At 50.0% G+C, this 19,943-nt stretch overlaps 1 protein-coding gene across 12 annotated transcripts in view; it reads right to left on the bottom strand.

Moving 5' to 3' along the window:
• LOC104661473 (disco-interacting protein 2 homolog C) overlaps positions 1 to 19,943 on the bottom strand; it is a 313,197-nt gene that overhangs the window by 104,997 nt on the left and 188,257 nt on the right. For all 12 annotated transcript variants that reach the window (XM_030939985.1, XM_030939981.1, XM_030939979.1 and 9 more), the window contains 6 exons: positions 19,427 to 19,518; positions 13,358 to 13,468; positions 5,620 to 5,743; positions 5,143 to 5,252; positions 4,868 to 4,970; positions 2,899 to 2,963 (listed from right to left, as the gene is read on the bottom strand). In XM_030939985.1, the coding sequence (XP_030795845.1) occupies positions 2,899 to 2,963; positions 4,868 to 4,970; positions 5,143 to 5,252; positions 5,620 to 5,743; positions 13,358 to 13,468; positions 19,427 to 19,518 (605 nt within the window). The remainder of the gene's footprint in view (positions 1 to 2,898; positions 2,964 to 4,867; positions 4,971 to 5,142; positions 5,253 to 5,619; positions 5,744 to 13,357; positions 13,469 to 19,426; positions 19,519 to 19,943) is intronic.

Below are 19,943 nucleotides of genomic sequence, written 5' to 3'. Positions count from 1 at the left end.
TTTAAAGCATGTCCATGGGAAAGTGACTCCCAAAGTCTCCCTCAAACTCCACTGCTTTCCCTAAACTACTGCTGACAGAATTAAATAATTTAAGTCCAAATCCTTTTTAAGATGAAACCTTTGGTGAAGGATCACCATTTTCAACAGGCTTTCATATCCTCGAAGCCTAATTCTTCCTAGTGTGTTACGCTAACTTTTACTTCGCAGAACCCGTCTTGAGAACCGCATGCTGCTCTGAAACGCGGGGCCGAGGGAAGCTCACATTCTGGCTCTGGCCAGGCCTTGCTGCAGCAGACTGCAACTCCTGACAAAAATAAACTAGGACCACTAGCTAGTACCTGGGACTCTCACCTGCCTCACACCACAGCAGTCAGACCAGGCACCACCTGGCGGGCTGTGCAGCGGGCTAGGATTCTTGCAGTCTTGTAGGCTACGGGTTGGGGGCAGACAAGAGGGCACAGACCCCTCTGCAGAGCCACTGGCTTGATTCAGGAAGCTCCAGACTGAAAGCGGAAAGACAACGTGTGCCTTTCCTCCTCACAGCTCCACCGACTCCCCCCCCCACTCTGTGCTGGGGTTTGTGAGGGCATCTTAAAAGCTGCTGCTGTCTGCTCAGAGACCTCGCCTTAGATGCGACCGTGGAGAGACTCACTCGCCAGGGCTGCCGGCCGTACCCCAGAGCACAGAGCAGGTAGGCTGGTACCACCAGCGGAAGCCCCTCAGAGAAGCGGCCCCACGACGAGGCCTCGAAAGCAGGGTTGTGCGGACAACGCCACAGCCAGAAACTCGGGAGCTCTAATGACGAGAGTGACTAACAGCAACAGTGACGTAGTTATCTGTTCTTCAGGACCTGATCATTGAATCACGTGTCAAACGTGTAGGTGGAGTGGGTGCTTAAACTTTAGGCCACATAATTCTCACACCAGCCACGTCAAATAGGATTGTCGTTCCCATTCACTGATAGGAAAAGTGAGGTTCAGATTTGGGAAGGGACTTAGATGCACGTGTGATATGCCTGAGTCACAAAGCTAAGAAAGGAAGGGCTGAGACACAAGCCCAGGTCCTCCAGCCCCAAAGCCGGGCTCCCCACTGCAGCAGCACACGATGGTTCTGGGACCACACTGCTCCATCTCATCCCCTAACAGCATCAGACTTGAGAGACGACCCACATGTATCACAGAAGGCAGCCAGGTGGGCTGCTCTGGAGCCACAGATATCTGGTCTAGGAAATGCTTGCCGGCTCCTTTTCACATGAATTCTGGTTCGCTGAGAAACGGCAAACCCTCTATTCATATGCCCATCACTCATGTAACAACTACTAGAATTTTCTACCTCCAAAAGGTAAGAAGCTTCAGCATAAGAAATGATTCAAAAGAAAAATGAGTGAAAATTACCGCATTCGAAACAGACGGGGGGAGCGGCTAAGCAGTCACGCTCCACGTAGCGTTTAAGTGCCAAGCCTGCCTTAAACAAATAACAAGGTTTCTTCCCCGTGAGAAGTGCCCAAGCCCGGCACGGTCATCCAGGGCACTCGTGATTGTGAGACAATCATTTCCCTGCAACACACACTGATTGTCATCCTCAAGGGCAGATCTGTAAACTACTTTTCCCCGCAGACTAACACAACAGCAGGCCCCACTGACTCAAGAAACTACAGGAACATGCAGCTAACCAGATGTACAGGACAGTGATCCACACACCAACCAACCTTTGGTGTTACGCTAAGATACTGAATGCCAAAAGTGTGGGAAGAAAGATAATGATCTCCACGTGAGCCCTGGAAGGCTGTTTTCGGCAGCTGTAACCTCAATCCACGTGTCCAAGACCCTCAAACCAGTGGCTGCTGAAACAGCTGGCTTTGTGGTACAGTCGTAAACCACGTTAGTGGACAACATCGGTCTTCTAACAGTAACGATTTTCTCTTCACAGCGTGGGAGGAAGCAACTTGCCCAAGTGAAACGTATGCACACCTAGGCATTTGTATTCTGACACCCAGCACACTCCTGTGTGGACAGGCTGGGCTGGGGGGGACTCCTGTGTGGACAGGCTGGGCGGGGGGGGGACTCCTGTGTGGACAGACCCGGCCAGGGGACCCCTGTGTGGACAGGCTGGGCGGTGGGGGACTCCTGTGTGGACAGACGCGGCCGGGGGACCCCTGTGTGGACAGGCTGGGCGGTGGGGGACCCCTGTGTGGACAGGCTGGGCGGTGGGGGACTCCTGTGTGGACAGACGCGGCCAGGGGACCCCTGTGTGGACAGGCTGGGCGGTGGGGGACCCCTGTGTGGACAGGCAGGGCGGTGGGGGACTCCTGTGTGGACAGGCAGGGTGGGTGGGCGGGGGACTCCTGTGTGGACAGGCTGGGCGGGAGGGGACTCCTGTGTGGACAGGCTGGGCGGGGGGGGGACCCCTGTGTGGACAGGCTGGGTGGGAGGGGACTCCTGTGTGGACAGGCAGGGTGGGCGGGCGGGGGACCCCTGTGTAGGCAGGGTGGGCGGGCGGGGGACCCCTGTGTGGACAGGCTGGGCAGGGGGGACCCCTGTGTGGACAGGCTGGGCAGGGGGGACCCCTGTGTGGACAAGCAGGGTGGGCGGGCGGGGGACCCCTGTGTGGACAGGCAGGGCTGGGGGGGACCCCTGTGTGGACAGGCAGGGTGGGCGGGCGGGGGACTCCTGTGTGGACAGGCAGGGTGGGCGGGCGGGGGACCCCTGTGTGGACAGGCAGGGTGGGCGGTGGGGGACCCCTGTGTGGACAGGCAGGGTGGGCGGTGGGGGACCCCTGTGTGGACCGATGCGGCCGGGGGACCCCTGTGTGGACAGGTGCGGCCGGGGGACCCCTGTGTGGACAGACGTGGCTGGGGGACCCCTGTGTGGACAGGCGCGGCCGGGGGACCTCACTTACTGTCAGGATGCCATGCCAGAGCCCGACGTCTTTCTTGAAGTCCAGCACATTCACGATGGTTTCAGCTGCACAAAAGAGGGAGTCAGGAGATTCTTTCTTAGGACAGGACAGCAACAGACCAAAATGCAAAGAAAATCCAACACTGCATCGCAGGAAGTAACAGATCTTGGAAAAATCCCATTTTGCTGCATCTTGGTGGAAATTCTGTAGACCCATTTGAGTGCTGGCCACCCTGGAGTTTCTAGACAGGTATCCTGACACATGAGTGAGCAGTGTTAGCTCTCCAGGCTGTGCCTTAAAACACAGCATTCCTTCTCTTTTTATATACTTTCCCCTCCCTGCCTTGTTCTTTAAAAGCTTTATTTTCACTTCCTCATGAGTCTCCCAGGAAAGGAAGCTTTGCGGCTGGAGAGCCCTGTGTGCGCAGAGGAGGAGGTGGATTTGTGGCAACACGGGGACCTACGCAGCTCTACTGGAAGTCTCCAAGGTTGGAGCTGCAATAAAACAAGGAGGCTCCGGAATCTGGAAGACAGGGAGGGAAATCTATTCGATGACTGTGGGGGAAGGCTCTAAATAAAAAGGTGCTAAAAGCTCGTGCTGGATGAGGGTTACTATCACAGAGCACGCTGGCCGTGAACAGGCCCAGCTTTCTCGGAAGTCACCTGGTCCCCCAAGGTCAGTAGCTGCCTGCACATGACTCAGTCTCCCCGTCCAAAGGCTGAAGTGTGGAGGGTAACAGACAGAGCGGCTTTCACAACATACGGCCAAAGGAGACAAGCCAAGTTCCTTCTGAAAGCAGTGAAGCAAGGAGGGAATGTATCTATTCCCTCCCCAAGAGTGACCGCCCTGGACCTTGGAGGTGTTATCAGGGCAAGGAGCAGGGGGCAGCGCACCCCCAAGTGTGGAAAGTCCACGGCTAAGCATCAGAACACCCACGGGACACGTGCGTTGTTTTTAAAAGGGAGATGATGAGGATGGGGAGAGAATAAAAATAGTAGAAAAAAGTGTTTCATTCCACAGCAGAGGGGCAGATGCCACCGCAGCTTCGTCAGGGTCCAGAAAGAGATGCCAGGCAAGGTTGCACTCTGCAGCTGTCCCGTCAGGGGCCTGGTCAAGGGGATCTCAGGGGGCCTCTGGGGGTCTCGAGGGGCCTCAGGGCATCCCAAGGGCTCTCGAGGTCATGGGGGTTCTCTGGGGGTTCTGAAAGGGCCTCGGCACATCACAGTGTCTGTGAACGTCTCAGGAGGCTTCAGGGGATCTCAGGAGGACTCAGGGCACCATGCAGGGAGTCTCTGGGGGTCCCCAGGATCTGCCCACACCCTCCCCTCTCTGTGCCATTTCAGCGCGGTTGCCACGGTTCCCTCCACTCACTTCCCCTCTTTGCCTCCCACACCAGCCCACCCGCGGGAAGGAAAACACAACAAGCACCCAATCTTCTTCACCGCAGTAGTAGAGACCTGCAGAGACTGACTCAACTGGGAGGGCGGGCGGACACACGGGCGTTTTCTTTACAACTAAAGATACGCTCATGCGCACCCGGGGTGAAGCTCCGTGGCGTCTCCCCAAGTCCACATGCCAAAGCCCCAGGCCCAGCGTGGCTGTGTGTGGAGAGCGCGCCTTTCAGGGTCATTCACGCTCAGTGGGGTCACAGGGATGGGCGCCTCACCGCACATCTTACACCTCCTACGGGAAGCCGGGAAGAGACCCCCACTGGGAACTGCCCAAGGGCACGCTGACCTCAGACCTCCGCGCTGTGCAGACATAAATGTCTGTGTTGAAGCCGCCCCGTCTGTGGTATTTTGCTATGGCAGGCTGAGCTGACATCCTAACCCAGCAATAAGTGAACGTCAGCGGAGCTGGGCGCAAACGTCACACTATTTCTACAGCTTCTCGTGGGAAGGACGTGGCCTTTGTGTCAGGTGTCCCGGTTAGAACCAGGGTCCCAAGGAGTCAGGGTCTGGCACCCCACCTTCCGTGTAGCCGCACGCCTGCGTCAGGGCCTGGCAGTGTGTCAGCAGCGCGGTCCTCGTCACCGTCACACCCAGCACGCTGCCGTCCTTACACGTCTTGTACTGAAACGAGACAGAAAGCATGAGGGAGGTGGGGCTGGGAGGTCACGGCAGCTTTTCTGGTTACTTGAGGTCTCCGAGTTCCTGAATCTTGGCGCTCGTGTAACCATCGGAAAGACACATTAGTTCCCAAGGCCACACGCAGGGCCAGTGGAGGAGGCTGAGGCTGACTCACCTCGATATACGCAGTGTCGTTATTGGCATCTTTAATGTGTGGGAACCAGTCTCGGGGCGGTTTGGAGAGATGTTTCGACTCTGTGACAAACCACAGCAGCTTTGGCCAACCTTGGAAATAAACGACAAGTTCATTTTAAATGTTGCTCAGAAAGCAGGCCTGCAGAATTTCTCTCCATTCATGTGGTACCCTTTCAAACACATCAACTAGATTGAATCTCTGGTGTTTCCAGATTTCATGAGATCTAAGACATCAACAGAAGAGCACCCAAGCCTCCACCATGCATTACCTTCATGTCACCCCACGGGCCGGCAACCCGGCTGTGTCATCGGGGACGTGAACGCGTGAAAAGTTGTGGGTCCGCAACTGACGTTTCATTCCACAGAGGACTGAAACCGAGGCGGGGTGACGTATTCCCGCACCCGTCTTCTGACAAAGGATGTGGGCATGCGAGCTCTCGGAGCCTCGGTGGCATACCTTTAAACTGTGGGATCTCTCCTGTTGGGCTTTTTGGAAGTCCTTTATGGCAGGCGTCACTAGTCAAGGCTACGGTAACACCACAGCTTCCAAGCAAGAAACCTATTTGCTGGCTCCCTGCATCCTGAGAGGGCAACAGAGAGAGAGGGGTTGAGAATCCATGACCCGCCGGGCCTCCGGCCCTCCCTCCAGGGTTCGCACAGACCCTGGAGTCTGCAGAACGGGGATCCAACCCCAACCCTGCTGCTTGGCATCTGTGGGACCCCTAACAGGTGAGCTGGCATGGCCTCAGTGTCCTCACGGGTAAAACAGGGACAGAAAGAACAGCGTCTCCCAGGTTTGTTGAGGATAAATTAGAAGAGTGTATGGAAAGTGCTCAGTGCAGGGCTGGTGCTCAGCGGGTCACATTAAGAGGCTGCTGTTATAGTTCCCTCCGATTCCATAAGACTATGATCATAGGACACAATTACTGTAGAGAACAGACAAGGTCTGAAAAAACACTTGTACTAACACACTAACACCAAGTGCCTGATCTTTAAAACATTCAAAGACCAAAGGCACAGAAGGCACACCTGGCATGGGTGCCAGGCAGGGAACCTCAGCCAGAGGAAGGAAGACCTGGGTCACCTTCTCCTCACCCTGAACAGCTCGGTCTCAGCGAAGTAACTGAAGCTTGCTGAGACGGGCCACTGCTGTGCAGCCTCACTGGAGACACCAGGTACAGGTGGCTCCAGGTGGCCAGCTTCGGTTTGGAAGGTCAGACCTGAGCAGACCCACGCCAGTTCTCACTCCTGTCCATCTGCCCAAAGGCAGCCAAGGCACGTCACTCTCTCTACGTCTGCCAGCTGTGCGGGTTTTCCATTATTTAATTCATAAAATAAACCGAAAGCTCCAAAACAGCCAGGGGTTCCAGGAAGTAAAAATGCCACATTGTAGCGAGCAGGTCACCGTCTTCTCCCGGATGGCTCAGCGTGGACGCCCCCCTCCCCCGCATGGACCCCACACGGCCCGGTTGCTGTTGGCGATCAGAGGCCTGGCTGAGGATCTTCCCACCTGTTTCCCTGAAAACGGGAGAACATGAGCTGAAGAGTGATGTTTTCACCTGGGTAAATTAGGCAGCATTAAAATTTCAAAGCTGTAGTCTCTTAAGTGTTTAGTACTTTTCTTACTGTAGAGTTAAATCTACGGTGAAAACACCTCTCTGTGGAACTTTCACGGAGCAATAGCCAAACGGGCCAACTAGCACACGCAATGTGGCTCCCCAAGGTCTGGTCATCGGGAGCTCAGCGGACAGATGGAACCCACTTCGGGGACGTCTTGTGGTGCTTTTCCCACCCGTGGTGCTTGCTCAAGTACAGCCCTAATCAGTTACTTTAATGTGAATGTGAACATTACATCAGCAAACGTCCCAACTCTGAAGAGGTAAGGGGCAGAGGTGGGACGACATTAGTTTCCACAGCAGGAAGGCAGCTCCGCTGAGCCAGAAAGTGCCAGGTGGAGGCAGGAGCACATGCGTGATGGTCACAAGACGGAGGAACGGCTGAGGCCAGTCGCTCATGGCTGTGGGTGGAACGCTGACCTCAGGCCAGAAGCCAACCTTTCCCTAAACCCTGCCCTGGTAATGTCTGCCCATGATTTAATCCCCCAAACGATAAAATCATACACATAACAAGACTCCCTAAAAAATAAGGAAGAGACGGAAAACCACAGGAGCGGCAGGCCTGGGAGGACGTGGCTGCGGTTTCGCCAAGGTGAGGCTAGGCCTGCTGCTCCTCAGCACGTGTAGAGCGCCCCCGCCGCCCCGTCAGACGCCAGCCTTCAGCACAGCTCTGCCCAGCCCCGGCCAGTGCACTCAGAACAACACTTACCATGTCTCACTCCCCCGCCGCCCCGTCAGACGCCAGCCCTCAGCACAGCTCTGCCCAGTCCTGGCCAGTGCACTCAGAACAACACTTACCATGTCTCACCCTACACACCTGTGTGGGAGGAAACCCGTGCAGCCTTCAACACACAGACTTGCCCACATACCCATGCACATGTACACACACACACTCTCAACACACACACACAGATGCGCACACACTCAACAGTCACACTCACATACATACATGTGCCCATGCATACACACGTGCCCACAGTGCTCCCACACTCACACGTGCCCATGCATACACACGTGCCCCCACACACATGCCCACACTCAACACAGCACTCACACACATGTGCCCACACACGTACACATACACACTCAACAAAGAAAGGGATCAGACAGGTGGACTCCGCACACAGCACCAGAAGCAAAGGGCTGCAGGTCGTCGGTGGGCCTCATGGCCTCCGCAGGTGACCCAAGGATGAGACCTGGCTGCACCTGGACTAGTGGCTTTCTTGACTCACAGGCCTTAGTCCTCTGTCCTTGAAAAGGTGGTGTCGGCCTCATCTGGCTGGATCTGAGGCCAACTCCGGGAAACAGGTGCTACATCTCAGGAAAGCGTGAATAAAAAGAATCCTCCCAGGGCGGAGCTTGCAGTGAGCAGAGATCACGCCACTGCACTCCAGCCTGGGTGACAGGGCAAGACTCTGTCTCAGGAGGGGAAAAAAAAAAAAAAGAATCCTCCCAAGATGTGTTCAGAAAACTAGGTTCTCATTAGGGCCTTTATTCGAAGACACTTCTAGTGGCTGTAGGACTGGCAGATGGAAGAAATATTAGGGTTCACATACTTATCACTACACAAATATGCTCATCTGACCCCACTTTGACTTGCACCATAGCCAACAGATTCTTTCAGTTAAAAATAAGAAAAATTCTCTAAGACCAACAAACTGCTACAGTCTAAAGGCACTCTTCTCAAAGGATGGCACCCAAATGGCCAACAGGTCCATGAAAAGGTGCTCGACATCACTAAGCATCAGGGAAATGCAAATTAAAACCACAAGGAAGCCAGGCAAGATGACTCAACGCCTGTAATCCCAGCACTTTGGTTAGCCACAGCAGGCAGATCACTTGAGGTCAGGAGTTCAAGACCAGCCTGTCCAGCATGGCTAAACCCCATCTCTAGTAAAAATACAAAAATTAGCCAGGTGTCATGGTGCGCACCTACAATCCCAGCTACTCAGGAGGCTAAGGCAGGAGAATAGCCTGAACCCGGGAGGTAGAGGTTGCAGTGAGCAGAGATCACACCACTGCACTCCAGCCTGGGTGACAGAACAAGACTGTCTCAAAAAAAAAAAAAGAAAAAACAAAACAAAAAAAATCTACAAGGAGACATCACCTCACATTGCTTGCAGTGGTTACAATGGCGTTTATCAAAAAGAGGAAAAATACCTGTTGATGAGGATGCAGAGAAAAGAAAACCCTTGCATGCTATTGGTGGTAATGCAAATTAGCACAGCCATTATGGAAAATGGTATGGAGATTTCTCAAAAACCTAAAAACAGAGCTACCATATGATCCAGCAATCTTGCTACTGGGTATTTGGCCAAAGGAACTGAAACTGATCAGGAACCCAGGAGATTATCTGCATGCCTACCTTCACTGGAGTGTTATCCACAAGGGCCAAGAAGACAAATGGACCTCAGTGCCCAAAAACCCATGAATGGATGCAGGGCAGGCTGACCCAGCACGTTGGGTGCTATTCAGCCTTCAGAGAGGAGGCAAGACAGCCGTGTGCTGAACCGGAAGGACATTACACCACATAGTGGGCGCTATTCAGCCTTCAGCAAGGAGGGAACCCGGCCACCTGCTGAACCGGAAGGACATTACGGCCTGCCGGAAATAAGCCAGGCACAGAAAGGCCAACGCCACATGAGCTCATTTATGTGTAGCATTTAGTAGTGAACAGAATGGTGACCACGAAGGCCAGAGAGGGAGGAGATGGGGGGAAGGGAGGAGGAGATGGGGGGGAAGGGAGGAAGAGATGGGGGGGAGGGAGGAGATGGGGGGGCGGGAGGGAGGAGACGGGGGGGAGGGAGGAGACGGGGGAGGGAGGAGATGGGGAGATGTTGGTCAGAAGAGACAAAGCCTCAGATTGGAGGAAGATGTTTTGAGATCTGTTGCAGAGCAGGGTAACTATAGTTAATAAAAATATAATCTACATTTCAAAATAACCAAGAGTAAATTCCAAATGTCTCCATAAAAAATGAGAGATAAGCAAGGTGACAGATATGTTAATCAGTTTGATCAACATTCCATGTTGTATGCATATATCAAAACACCACACTCTATCCCATAAATGTATATAACTTGTCAGTTAAAATAATGTTTAAAATCAAGTCACGGTGTCTTTAGAACTCAAAGGCTCGGCCTCAGGGGAGGGTCTCTGTCCTTCACCTGCGAAATCACTTGTGGTTTCCCTAGAATTCTATCCCATGACCACTGGTTTGCACAGTAAAGATTTCTAAATGCCTTGTGAAGGTCTTTGCATTCTCCACAGCTTTCTGCATAGCCTGAGGCATCTGTAGGCAAAGTCACCTCAGGGTTATATTGGCACAGAGTGGGCAAGGTGGGAACGCCAGCCCTTTCTTCTGAGAGGAGTTTTCGTGCTCACGGTGCTTGGTGACAAAACCGCAGCCACAGAGGGCCCCTCCCCTATGTCCTGGAGGTGAGTGAGGGACAGGCAGGGGCTCTTTCCTGTCCCTGCGACCTCATCACCTACACAGGTTACAGTCACTGATACCTAAGTTCCCAGGGACCTCCGAGCATGAAAAGTCCTGGCCTCCCAAGATGTCCCCACGCTGTTCTCCTGCTGTGCTCCCTGCCCTCTGACCACAGAGAGTCCCCCCGAGATGCCCCTCGTCCCCATGCGGACCTGCCCTATCTACAGTGAACCTGCAGCCTCTACTTGGGTGCAAGGGGCTCCAAGCCAAGGGGGACTGTCGGTCCTCCTGTGGGGGAGGAAAGCTCCTCTTTCTCCATCATTACTGCCACACCTTCCCAGCCACGTGGCCTTGGAAAGATTTCTGATCTGTTCAAAACGGATGGTTTATGTCTTTACCACCATTCAAAGGTACTTAACTTCATTATTTCAAAGCATCTTAAACGTGTTATGGTGAAACGTTTCATGGCTGAAATGAACGCCACCTTGGTATTTGAAGCTAGGCCTAGGATTTCAGATAACAGGATGGCATTTCTGCCAACCTGAGGGCAGCCTGGAACCTACTCAGGAAAACCACCCCCTCACACACACAAATGATTTTCCTCTGCAAACCAGCCTGGATTGGAGGACACCACGCTCTAACACTTAACATGGACAAATACAAATTGTTCAAGTAAAGAAAAGAAGAAATAATTGTTACGAATAACAATGATAAATGTTTTGTATCTGGTTATTGAACCATCACCATATGCTGATGCCTACAGGTTCCTGCAAATCATCATTTCCCTGTTGCTTAGAGACCTCAGAGCATGTCCAGAGAGCCCCTAACCACTGACATGAACATCAGCTGAAGGGGAGCCTCATTAACTCCTCACTAGATCCCAGGACTGGGTTAACTACAGTACTGAAGCTGTCATGTAAGCATGACTGGAGTCCTCCAGTCCTTCCACTTTTCTCATGTGTTGTGAAGACCACGGGAACCAGGGTGACGAGAAAGCACCTCATGGGAAGTCTGACCTGTCTGATGCACATGTGGAGTGCTGGCTGCAAATCTGGGGGAAACTGGCTGCAAATCCAGGGGCGGGGGAACTGGCATTCTCCCATGGCAGCTACCACAGACTCCCCTGTCTCTGCCAGACACACGCATACTCGGGAGGCCAAGCATGAACCTCCTGGCTTTATACATAGGAAATGAAAATAGCAATCATCTTTCCTGTTTCCAAAAGGAACCCCGTTCCCATTCCAAGGGGCAGCTTGAAATGCAACCATATAACTGGCACAGACTCTGAAGAGATACCCATGTGTGTTCCAAGAGGTGGCAGACGGTTTTCTTAAATATTGAGTCAACAAATTTTAATGTTGGAATAGCCACAAAGACAGCTGGAAGTTTCTTTGGGAACTTAGCCTGGGCTACCTGTGATTGTTGCCTTTTAGTGCTAGAAGAGTCACCCACACAGTGCATGCATTAAAGATGTGCTCAAGGGGCCAGGTGCAGTGGCTCACGCCTGTAATTCCCGCCCTGTGGGGGGCCGAGGCAGGCAGATCACCTGAAGTCAGGAGTTTGAGAGCAGCCTGACCAACACAACAAAACCTCGTCTCTACTAAAAACAGGAAAATTAGCTGGGTGCGGTGGCACACACCTGTAATCCCAGCTACTCAGGAGGCTGAGGGAGGAGAATCGCTTGAAGCTGGGAGGCAGAGGTTGCAGTGAGCTGCAATCACACCACTGCATTCCAGCCTGGGAGACAGAGCAACTCCATCTCCAAAAAAAAAAAAAAAAAAAGTGCTAAAGGGAGCTGATGGTTTAAGGGCAGTGTGCATGGGCACATCGTAGGTTTATGCAGCATAAGCCAGAACTAAAATTCTAAGCCCCTCAGCCAACTGAATAGACCCCTTCCCTCAGCCAAGGACGTTCCAAAGTTAACCTGAAAAACCAGTTCAGCTGTGATAGGAAGGAGGGTCAGAAGCGCCTCCTTACACCCTCATCCTCTGGCTAAATTCAGGCACAGCTGACCAGCAATGGCATTGAGAGAGAGAACTCCAGACTGACACAGCCGACATTCCATAGCAATAAGATACCAACATGACAAACAGCAGGCCCTGAAAGAAATCAAAGTATTTTACCTCCAAATATACTTGACATAGTTGGGAATAGCCTATACAGCTCCTTCTGGTGGGGAAAATCTACATTCTGTAGAGAATCTCCTTCCCTTTCCAGGCCTTTTCCTGATCCAGGGATGATTAAGACTCTGGCACCATTCTAAGTCTGATAAGAACCATTTACATCTATTCTCTCTGAAGCCGGCTGCCCGGGGGCTTCCTCCACATAATAAAAACCTTGGTCTCTACAACCCCAACCCTAAGACACTGGCTTCTATTGATTCCAGGGCTTTAGATAAACTCTTTCAACCAACTGCCAATCAGAAAATCTTAGAATCCACCTGTGACCTGGAAGGCCCCGACTGCTGCCTCAAGCTGCTGGGCCTTCCTAGACCAAATGAACATCCGTCTTACGTGTATTGCTTAATGTCTCATGTCTCCCGAAAATGTGTGAACCTAAAAGCTGCAGCCAGACCACCCTGGGCACACGGTCCCAGGACCTCCTGAGGCTGGGTCTTGGCCATGGCCTTAACCTTGGCAAAATAAAATTCTAAATTGAAACCTGTTTCAAATACTTTTTGATTGACAATGCACATTAATTTCTTTACATCAGACTAAACAATAATTACAATAGCAAGTTCAGTGGTTTATTTTCCTTATAGAATAAGACCTGACAAATCATAGGTCAACCTTAGACCGGATGTCAAAACACCTGAACAAAAGCAGCATCCACCACCCTTCAAAAAATAATACATTTCAAAAAACTATCATTTACCCCAATTCTAGTGCACATGACACCAAGGAACAAGATTCTCAAACACCCTTGCTTTACTGACCAAGAGGCTCCATGTTTGACCCCAAAGCAAGCTGTGCTCCACCTCCGGGACACCCATCCCAGGCTGCAGGGCCCGCCAGCGACCACGCCCCTTTTCGAGGCAACTGAAGGAAACCCAAGGTCCCAGCAACAGCGAGGAGACCCTCACCCAGCTGGGAGACAGCGCCATGAAAGCCATCTTACTCCGCAAGAGACCAAAGGGCGCGTTCCTTACCTTCCTCGTGAGCGGCACCTCGATGGGCACGGGGACCACCTCGGCCAGCAGGCAACCGTAGAAAGCTGCCATGAAGGCGGCCGGATCGTTGTTGGGGAACACCAGAGCCACCTGTGGGACAGGCCAGAGCAGGTCAGCGTTAACGTGGGGTCCTGGCTTCCTAAGACGCCACGGAAGAGCTTGGTTCTAGGTGAGGGCATGCTTCAGTGAGAACCAGGTCCTACGTACAATGCATTTCAGTGAGCCCTGTTTTAATAAGCATCACGCACCTGGCCTTGAATTCATGTAGAAGACAAACGCATGAACAGTCGTCTGTCACACCATCACCAGAGTACAACTGCCTTTATGTTTTGCATATTACCTTCCATACCCACATATTTCACACAGATGAAGCCATACCCTACTGTTTCTCACTAAGCTTTGTAAGTGCTTCCTTGTATTTCTACACAGTCTTCATAACTGTCATGGGACAGCTGTGCAGTTTGTTAGGCCGTGCGCAGGACTCGGCTCAGATCCCATGTCAGTGTTTAGCTCTGGGATCTCAGGCACAATTGTGGCCTCTCCAAGCCTTAGTGTTCTTCTCTGAAAAGTGAGAATAATGATAGAGCCTGTGTCTTAATGTGGTCGTGAAGGTCTAATGATAGAATGTACATGGAGAGCTCAGTGGGACGCCTGACACACGGCGTGAGCTCGTGGACGCTATGAGTAAAGGCCAAGTTACTGGCACTAGGGCCAGTAGCAGCATCAGTCCCGATGCCACACGCGTGCACGTGTTGTGGGCCCTGCCCCTCCCTGCAGCAAAGTCTTCCCTGTGTAGCTGCCTGGATGTGGCACCGATCCATCCTGCCAGATCAACCTCTTAGGAACTAAGTTCCTGAGAGAATTGTCAGAGTTCTAAAACTGTGGTTAATGTAAATTATCAAGTAATATTGGTAACTACTAACAGATTTTTTTTTTTTTTTTTAAAGAAACAAGTTCACTCTATTACAAAGGCTGGAGTGCAGTGGCACAACCATAGCTCACTGCAGCCTTGAACTCGTGGGCACTACTATACCCAGCTAATTTTTAAAGAGTATTTTAGATGGGGTCTCACTATGTTGTCCAGGCTGGCCTTAAACTCAGCTAAGTTTTAAAAAATATGTTTAAGATGGGGTCTCGTTATGCTGCCCAGGCTGGCCTCAAGCGATTCTCCTGCCTTGGATCCCCCCCCCAAAGTGTTTGGGTTACAGATGTGAGCCACTGTGCCTGGCCAGTGTTTTCTAAATACGTTTTCTGATGGTCCTTAACAGTATGGTGCATCTTGACAAGGAACAATTTTCCTTTGATGATAGAGTTTTAATAGGCAGCCCTATTTCTGGATTCCCACTATGCCCTGCGAACTCTGCTTCTATTTTAACACAGATTACTCATGTGTGGGGTAGCATTAGTGTTCCTCTTCCTTATGGACAAGTGTTTTCATCAGCACATGAATCCTATGATTTTCCTATGATTTAGCACATGTGCATCATTTTTGCATTACCTCATTCTGGATTTTTTTTTTTTTTTTTTTGAGACAGTCTTGTTGTGTTGCCCAGGCTGGAGTACAGTAGTGCAATCTTAGCTCACTGCAACCTCTACTTCCCAGGTCCAAGCGATTCTCCTGCCTCAGCCTTGCGAGTAGCTAGGACTATAGGCGTGCACCACCATACTCAGCCATTTTTTTTGTGTATTTTGTAGATACAGGGTTTCACCATGTTGGCCAGGCTTGTCTCGATCTTTTGACCTAGTGATCCACCCACCTCAGCCTCCCAAAGTGCTGGGATTACAGGCATGAGCCTCCACACCAGGCCTCGTTCTTGAAGTTAAACAATTTATTAAAAATGTCCTAGCTGGAACTAACTTCATCATGAACAGTTTTAGACAAACATCCTAATCATCTGTGTATCTAAGTAAGCAGGCTGACATAAAAGCATCCAGATGGTTGTTGAGAGGGGAGCAGGCCATGCTGGAAAGGTCGGAACGCAGGATCATTGGCTGACACAAAATTAAGTTGTAGATTCTACGAATATATGAATATTTCCTTTCTGTATGGCATTTCTACAGTCCACTACAATTTGCTGAGAGAGATTAGAAAGGGAATGAAATGATTTGTACGTCTATGCAGATAAGCCACAACCAATTTCTTCAAACTATCTGAGGTTTACACAGTCATGAGTGTCACGTGATGGACTGAGCGCTGATGGCATGTTTTTCAGATATTGACATGGTAAATAGTCTTCAGTTAAATGTTTGTAAGATTTCCACATTACCACTGCTATACAACTGCTTCCCCTAAGGCGGACCAAAACACACCAGGAAACGTTCGAAAATTCAGAAGACGTTAAAGTTCCATCCAAAACTGATGATTGCACCTATTCATAAAGAACGTGTTCAATTCTGACTTGTTAATCTTCCCAGAACACCAGCTCTGGAGGCAGAGTCTTCACCAAGGGCAGACAGCCGAGATGGAGAGGATACATGTCATCCCCACGGCCAGACTGCAATCAGCCCTCTCCCAAGAAGCACCTCGCATCTGGCTCCTCTCTCAGCTCCTGGTGCCTCTGCTCAAAGGAAGTTCTTCTTTATCAGGGGTTTAAAATTCTCACTAGAGTTAATGCTGAAAATTCCGTATTACAGACCACTGCAGAGTTGTACTGAAATGTGGTATAACAAAGTTAATAAAAGCAGAATATAAAATTGTACATTATTGTACGCACGCAACAATACAAGTAATGGATAGAAAAGGGGAAAATACTTAAAGGCTCTTTTAGCATCAAAACAACATTTTTTTGCAATTTAAGGAAGAGAACACTCTGTACTTACATCATTTTGTTAGAACTCTGTATTTACATCATTCCTTCAATATTTGAATCAGTCTCAAATCCTGTTTTATTGCTATCTCCATAGTGATTCCAATACAATACTTTACAAATACAAAGATGCTCGATTTTGTAAACCCACATGGCTTCCCTGCATTCAGTCCTCTGTGTGCTTCTCTGATACCTCACTGTACGTAATTATTCACAGAGCAGGCAGCAGCCAGTCAGGAGACGCATGCACAGGCTCTTCAGGGGAGCGAAGGCCTTTCTGGCTGAGGGATTCCCAGCTCCCCTCCAGGGATCCTCATACAGCCGGCCCTGCTGTCCAGACGAACGGCTTCAGCACCTTCCACGCTACCTCCTGGTACCTAACCAAGAGCTACAGGCTCATCTTTTCTCTTCGAGAGCCCTTCTCAGATAATATTTTGTAAGAATAATTTTGGAAAAGTAGCACCTTCACCCCTGACCCAACCAAGCTAAACCAATCCCTGCCTAAAATAAGCCTCTTTACATATTTCATCAAAACTGTGCTTCCTGTATCCCTACTGACATCTTAGAGGAACTCAGGAGTTTATTTTGTAATTATCATATGGAAACTTCAAGTATCTGGAGGCCATACTATGAAAGAATTGTTAAAACTATTAAGACTATGAACCACATTCCAGATAATGGAGATATTCCATTACAGTTACCATTATGTGGTAACACACAATTTACAATTCTAACAATTTTTACATGTAGAATTCAGTAGCATGAAGTACAGTCACACTGTTGTACAAGCACCACCACCAGCCATCTCTAGAACTTTCTCATCTTCCCAAACAGAAACTCTGTCGCTATTAAACACGAACTTTGCATTCCTCTCCCCCGGTCCCTGACACCTCATCTTTCTACTTTTGGTTCTCTCGAGTTTGACTACTCTACGGATGTCATGAAACCACTCTTGTGAAAATGGTAACTGAGGAAATTATGACAGTGAAAGGGATCAGGACCTAACCAACTCCATCTTGCTTCTAGTCTTTAAGCTGTCCTTGTTCATTCCTGGTGTAGGCCAAACTAACCTTGGGAAGGAATTCAGTTCCCAGTTTGACTCTGAAACAAAACTGATAATAGCCCTTTCCCAAAATGACCCCCTCCTTGCTCGGGGACCAGTCTGCCTTTGCAAGACTAACAAATTAGCTGCAAGATTAGAAATTACCGGTTAGGGGTCATACAGCCTCTGGATCCAACAGTCTGAACCTCCCCAAATTGCCCCTGGGGATCACATCACTATCGTAAAACCTAAGCTCGGTGCTGGGGGTATTCTGCGGACCCTGCACCGGATGGAACCGCTGACACCACCCAGACAGGTCATCTGGCTCAGCCAGTTCTGGGAACGCACCCAGGAACAGAAGACAGCAGGAAAAACTCACTTCGACCCCCCTTTGAGTCCACCTCCAACCTGACCAATCAGCGCTCCCCACTTCCCAAGCCCCCACCCGCCAAGTTATCCCTAAAACCTCTGAACGATCCTCAAACACTTGGGGAGACCGATGTGAGTGATAACAGAACTCCAGCCTCCCGCACAGCCAGCTCTGCGTGAATCACTCTCTCCACTGCAATTCCCGGCGAGATAAATTGGCTCTGGCTAGGCAGCGGGCAAGGTGAACCTGTTGGGCAGTTACGCTCATAGGAGCGGAATCACACAGTACCTGTTTCCTATCTGGCTTATTTTACTAGGCATAGTATCTTCAAGGCTCATCCATGAACCCTTCTAACGGGAAATCCACACCTAGTCCTTAGATTTGGGGCTGCTTCCACCGTTTGGTTTTGTGAGTCAGCTGCTATGAGCCTGAGTGTACTCATTTCTCTCCTAGACTCTGTTTTCAATCCTTCTGGGTACACACCCCAAAGCAGAATTGCTGGATCACACGGTAATTCCATGTTTAATTTTTTAATTTTTTGAGGGACTGCCACGTTTTTCAGAGCGGCTGCACCATTTTATATCCTCACCAGCAGTGCGCAAGGGTTCCGGTTTCCCCACATCCTTGCCGACACGTGCCCTTTTCGGTGGTTTGGTCATTGCCATGCTTCTCAGTGTAAAGCAGCGTTACACTGAGCTTTTGGTTTGCTTTTCCCTATCAGGGATGCTGAGCATCTCCTCATGTGTGTATCGGCCACTGCCAAATCTTTGGAGAAACGTCTACTCAAGTCTCTGGCCCACTTAAACATTTTTGTTGTTGTTGCTTCTTTTGGTGGTGGTGAGTTGTAGGAATTCTTTAAATATTCTAGATATTAATCTGTTGGCAAATAATTTGCAAACATTTTCTCCCATTCTGTAGGTGGCCTTTTCACTCTCGATAGTGCTTCTTGATGTACAAAAATTTTTAATATCAAATCCAGCATTGTGAGGTATCTTCTCTATGTTTTCTTCTAAGGCATTTTCTTTACGTTTTCTTCTAGGTTTTGATTTTAGCTCTTACATTTAGGCGTTTGGTCCATTTTGAATGAATTTTTGCACGTTAGGTAAACATCCAACTTCATTCTCTTGCAGGTGGATGTCCAGTTTTCCCAGCACTGTGTGTTGGAAAGGCCATCCTTTCCCCGTTGAGTATCTTGGCACCCTGCTGGAAATCACTTGTCCATATACACAAGGGTTTATCTCCGGGCTCTTTATTCTGTTCCATTGGTGTATATGTCTGTCTCTAAGCCAGTACACTATTGTGATTATTATAAGCTTTGTAGTAAGTTTCATAATCAGGGAATACGACATCTACAGTTTACTTTTAAAAGAGGCCAAACGTGTTCAATAAAAAATGGGAAAGAATCTATAGTATGGCTTAAGTAATCAAAGCTCATGCTTCTGTTGGTCTATGGAGCTCTAAATGATGTCTTTATGTAATTCACTTGGAGTTCTTCAGGTAGGATAACCTAATCTTCAGGGCACGTAAAGCACATAGGTAAAAGGCTGTACATATAAATGCAAGAAAACCAGGTTCTATACCCAGCTCCACATCTAAACTGGGGCATAAGGCATGGACAAGACCATTACCTGCTCAAGATGTAACATTAGAATGGAGATACCATTAATAGTATCTGTCCTGTGTAATTTACCAGGTAGCAGTTAAGAAGGAAAACTTGCTTTCCACTAGAAAGCGGAGGTGGCGCTGAACTCTGTAATGTTTAAACAGTGGGCATCTTTTCCACACAGGACTGTGTGTTTTGTAGATTCAACAATTTAAGGTGCACTTACCCTATCTCCAGGCCGCACCATGGGTTCCTGCTTTGTGCCTAATTTGTGCAGAATGCTGTAAGCGACCTTCATACTTCTCGTCCACAGCTTGCCTATGAATACAAATCACAGACAAATGTGCATGTTAAGCCATACGGAGAGCACTGCTTCCGCAAACCAAAGTCCAGGGCATGAGTCCACTCTGCTTCCTGTATCACGGTCTGTAAGTGACTTGAACTGGGGGCGGCTGAGCAAAGGGGGAACTGGTAGGCGAGAATGGAAAATGAGTGAAAGTAGAACAGGGATTCTAAAAACAAAGCTTCAGGAGAGAGAATGAAAATAAAAAGTGAAAACCAAGTGTTGGCCCGTCTTCTGATCTGTGATGTGGGGGCCAGTGGTGGGGGGACCTGACAGTGCACACACCATCACAGGGCTGGGATCTGCCCAGCTGAAATGACACTGCCAGGGGGCGTGAGGGCCCCGAGAACCTTCTCCCTGTAGATCAAAGCTTCAACTCATCCTGAGTCCCTGGAGTCAA

The sequence above is a fragment of the Rhinopithecus roxellana genome, chromosome 10 (assembly GCF_007565055.1).
Source record: "Rhinopithecus roxellana isolate Shanxi Qingling chromosome 10, ASM756505v1, whole genome shotgun sequence".
NCBI lineage: Eukaryota > Metazoa > Chordata > Mammalia > Primates > Cercopithecidae > Rhinopithecus > Rhinopithecus roxellana.
Note: the sequence above shows the minus strand (reverse complement) of the source record. Positions and strands in the feature narration are given on the sequence as shown.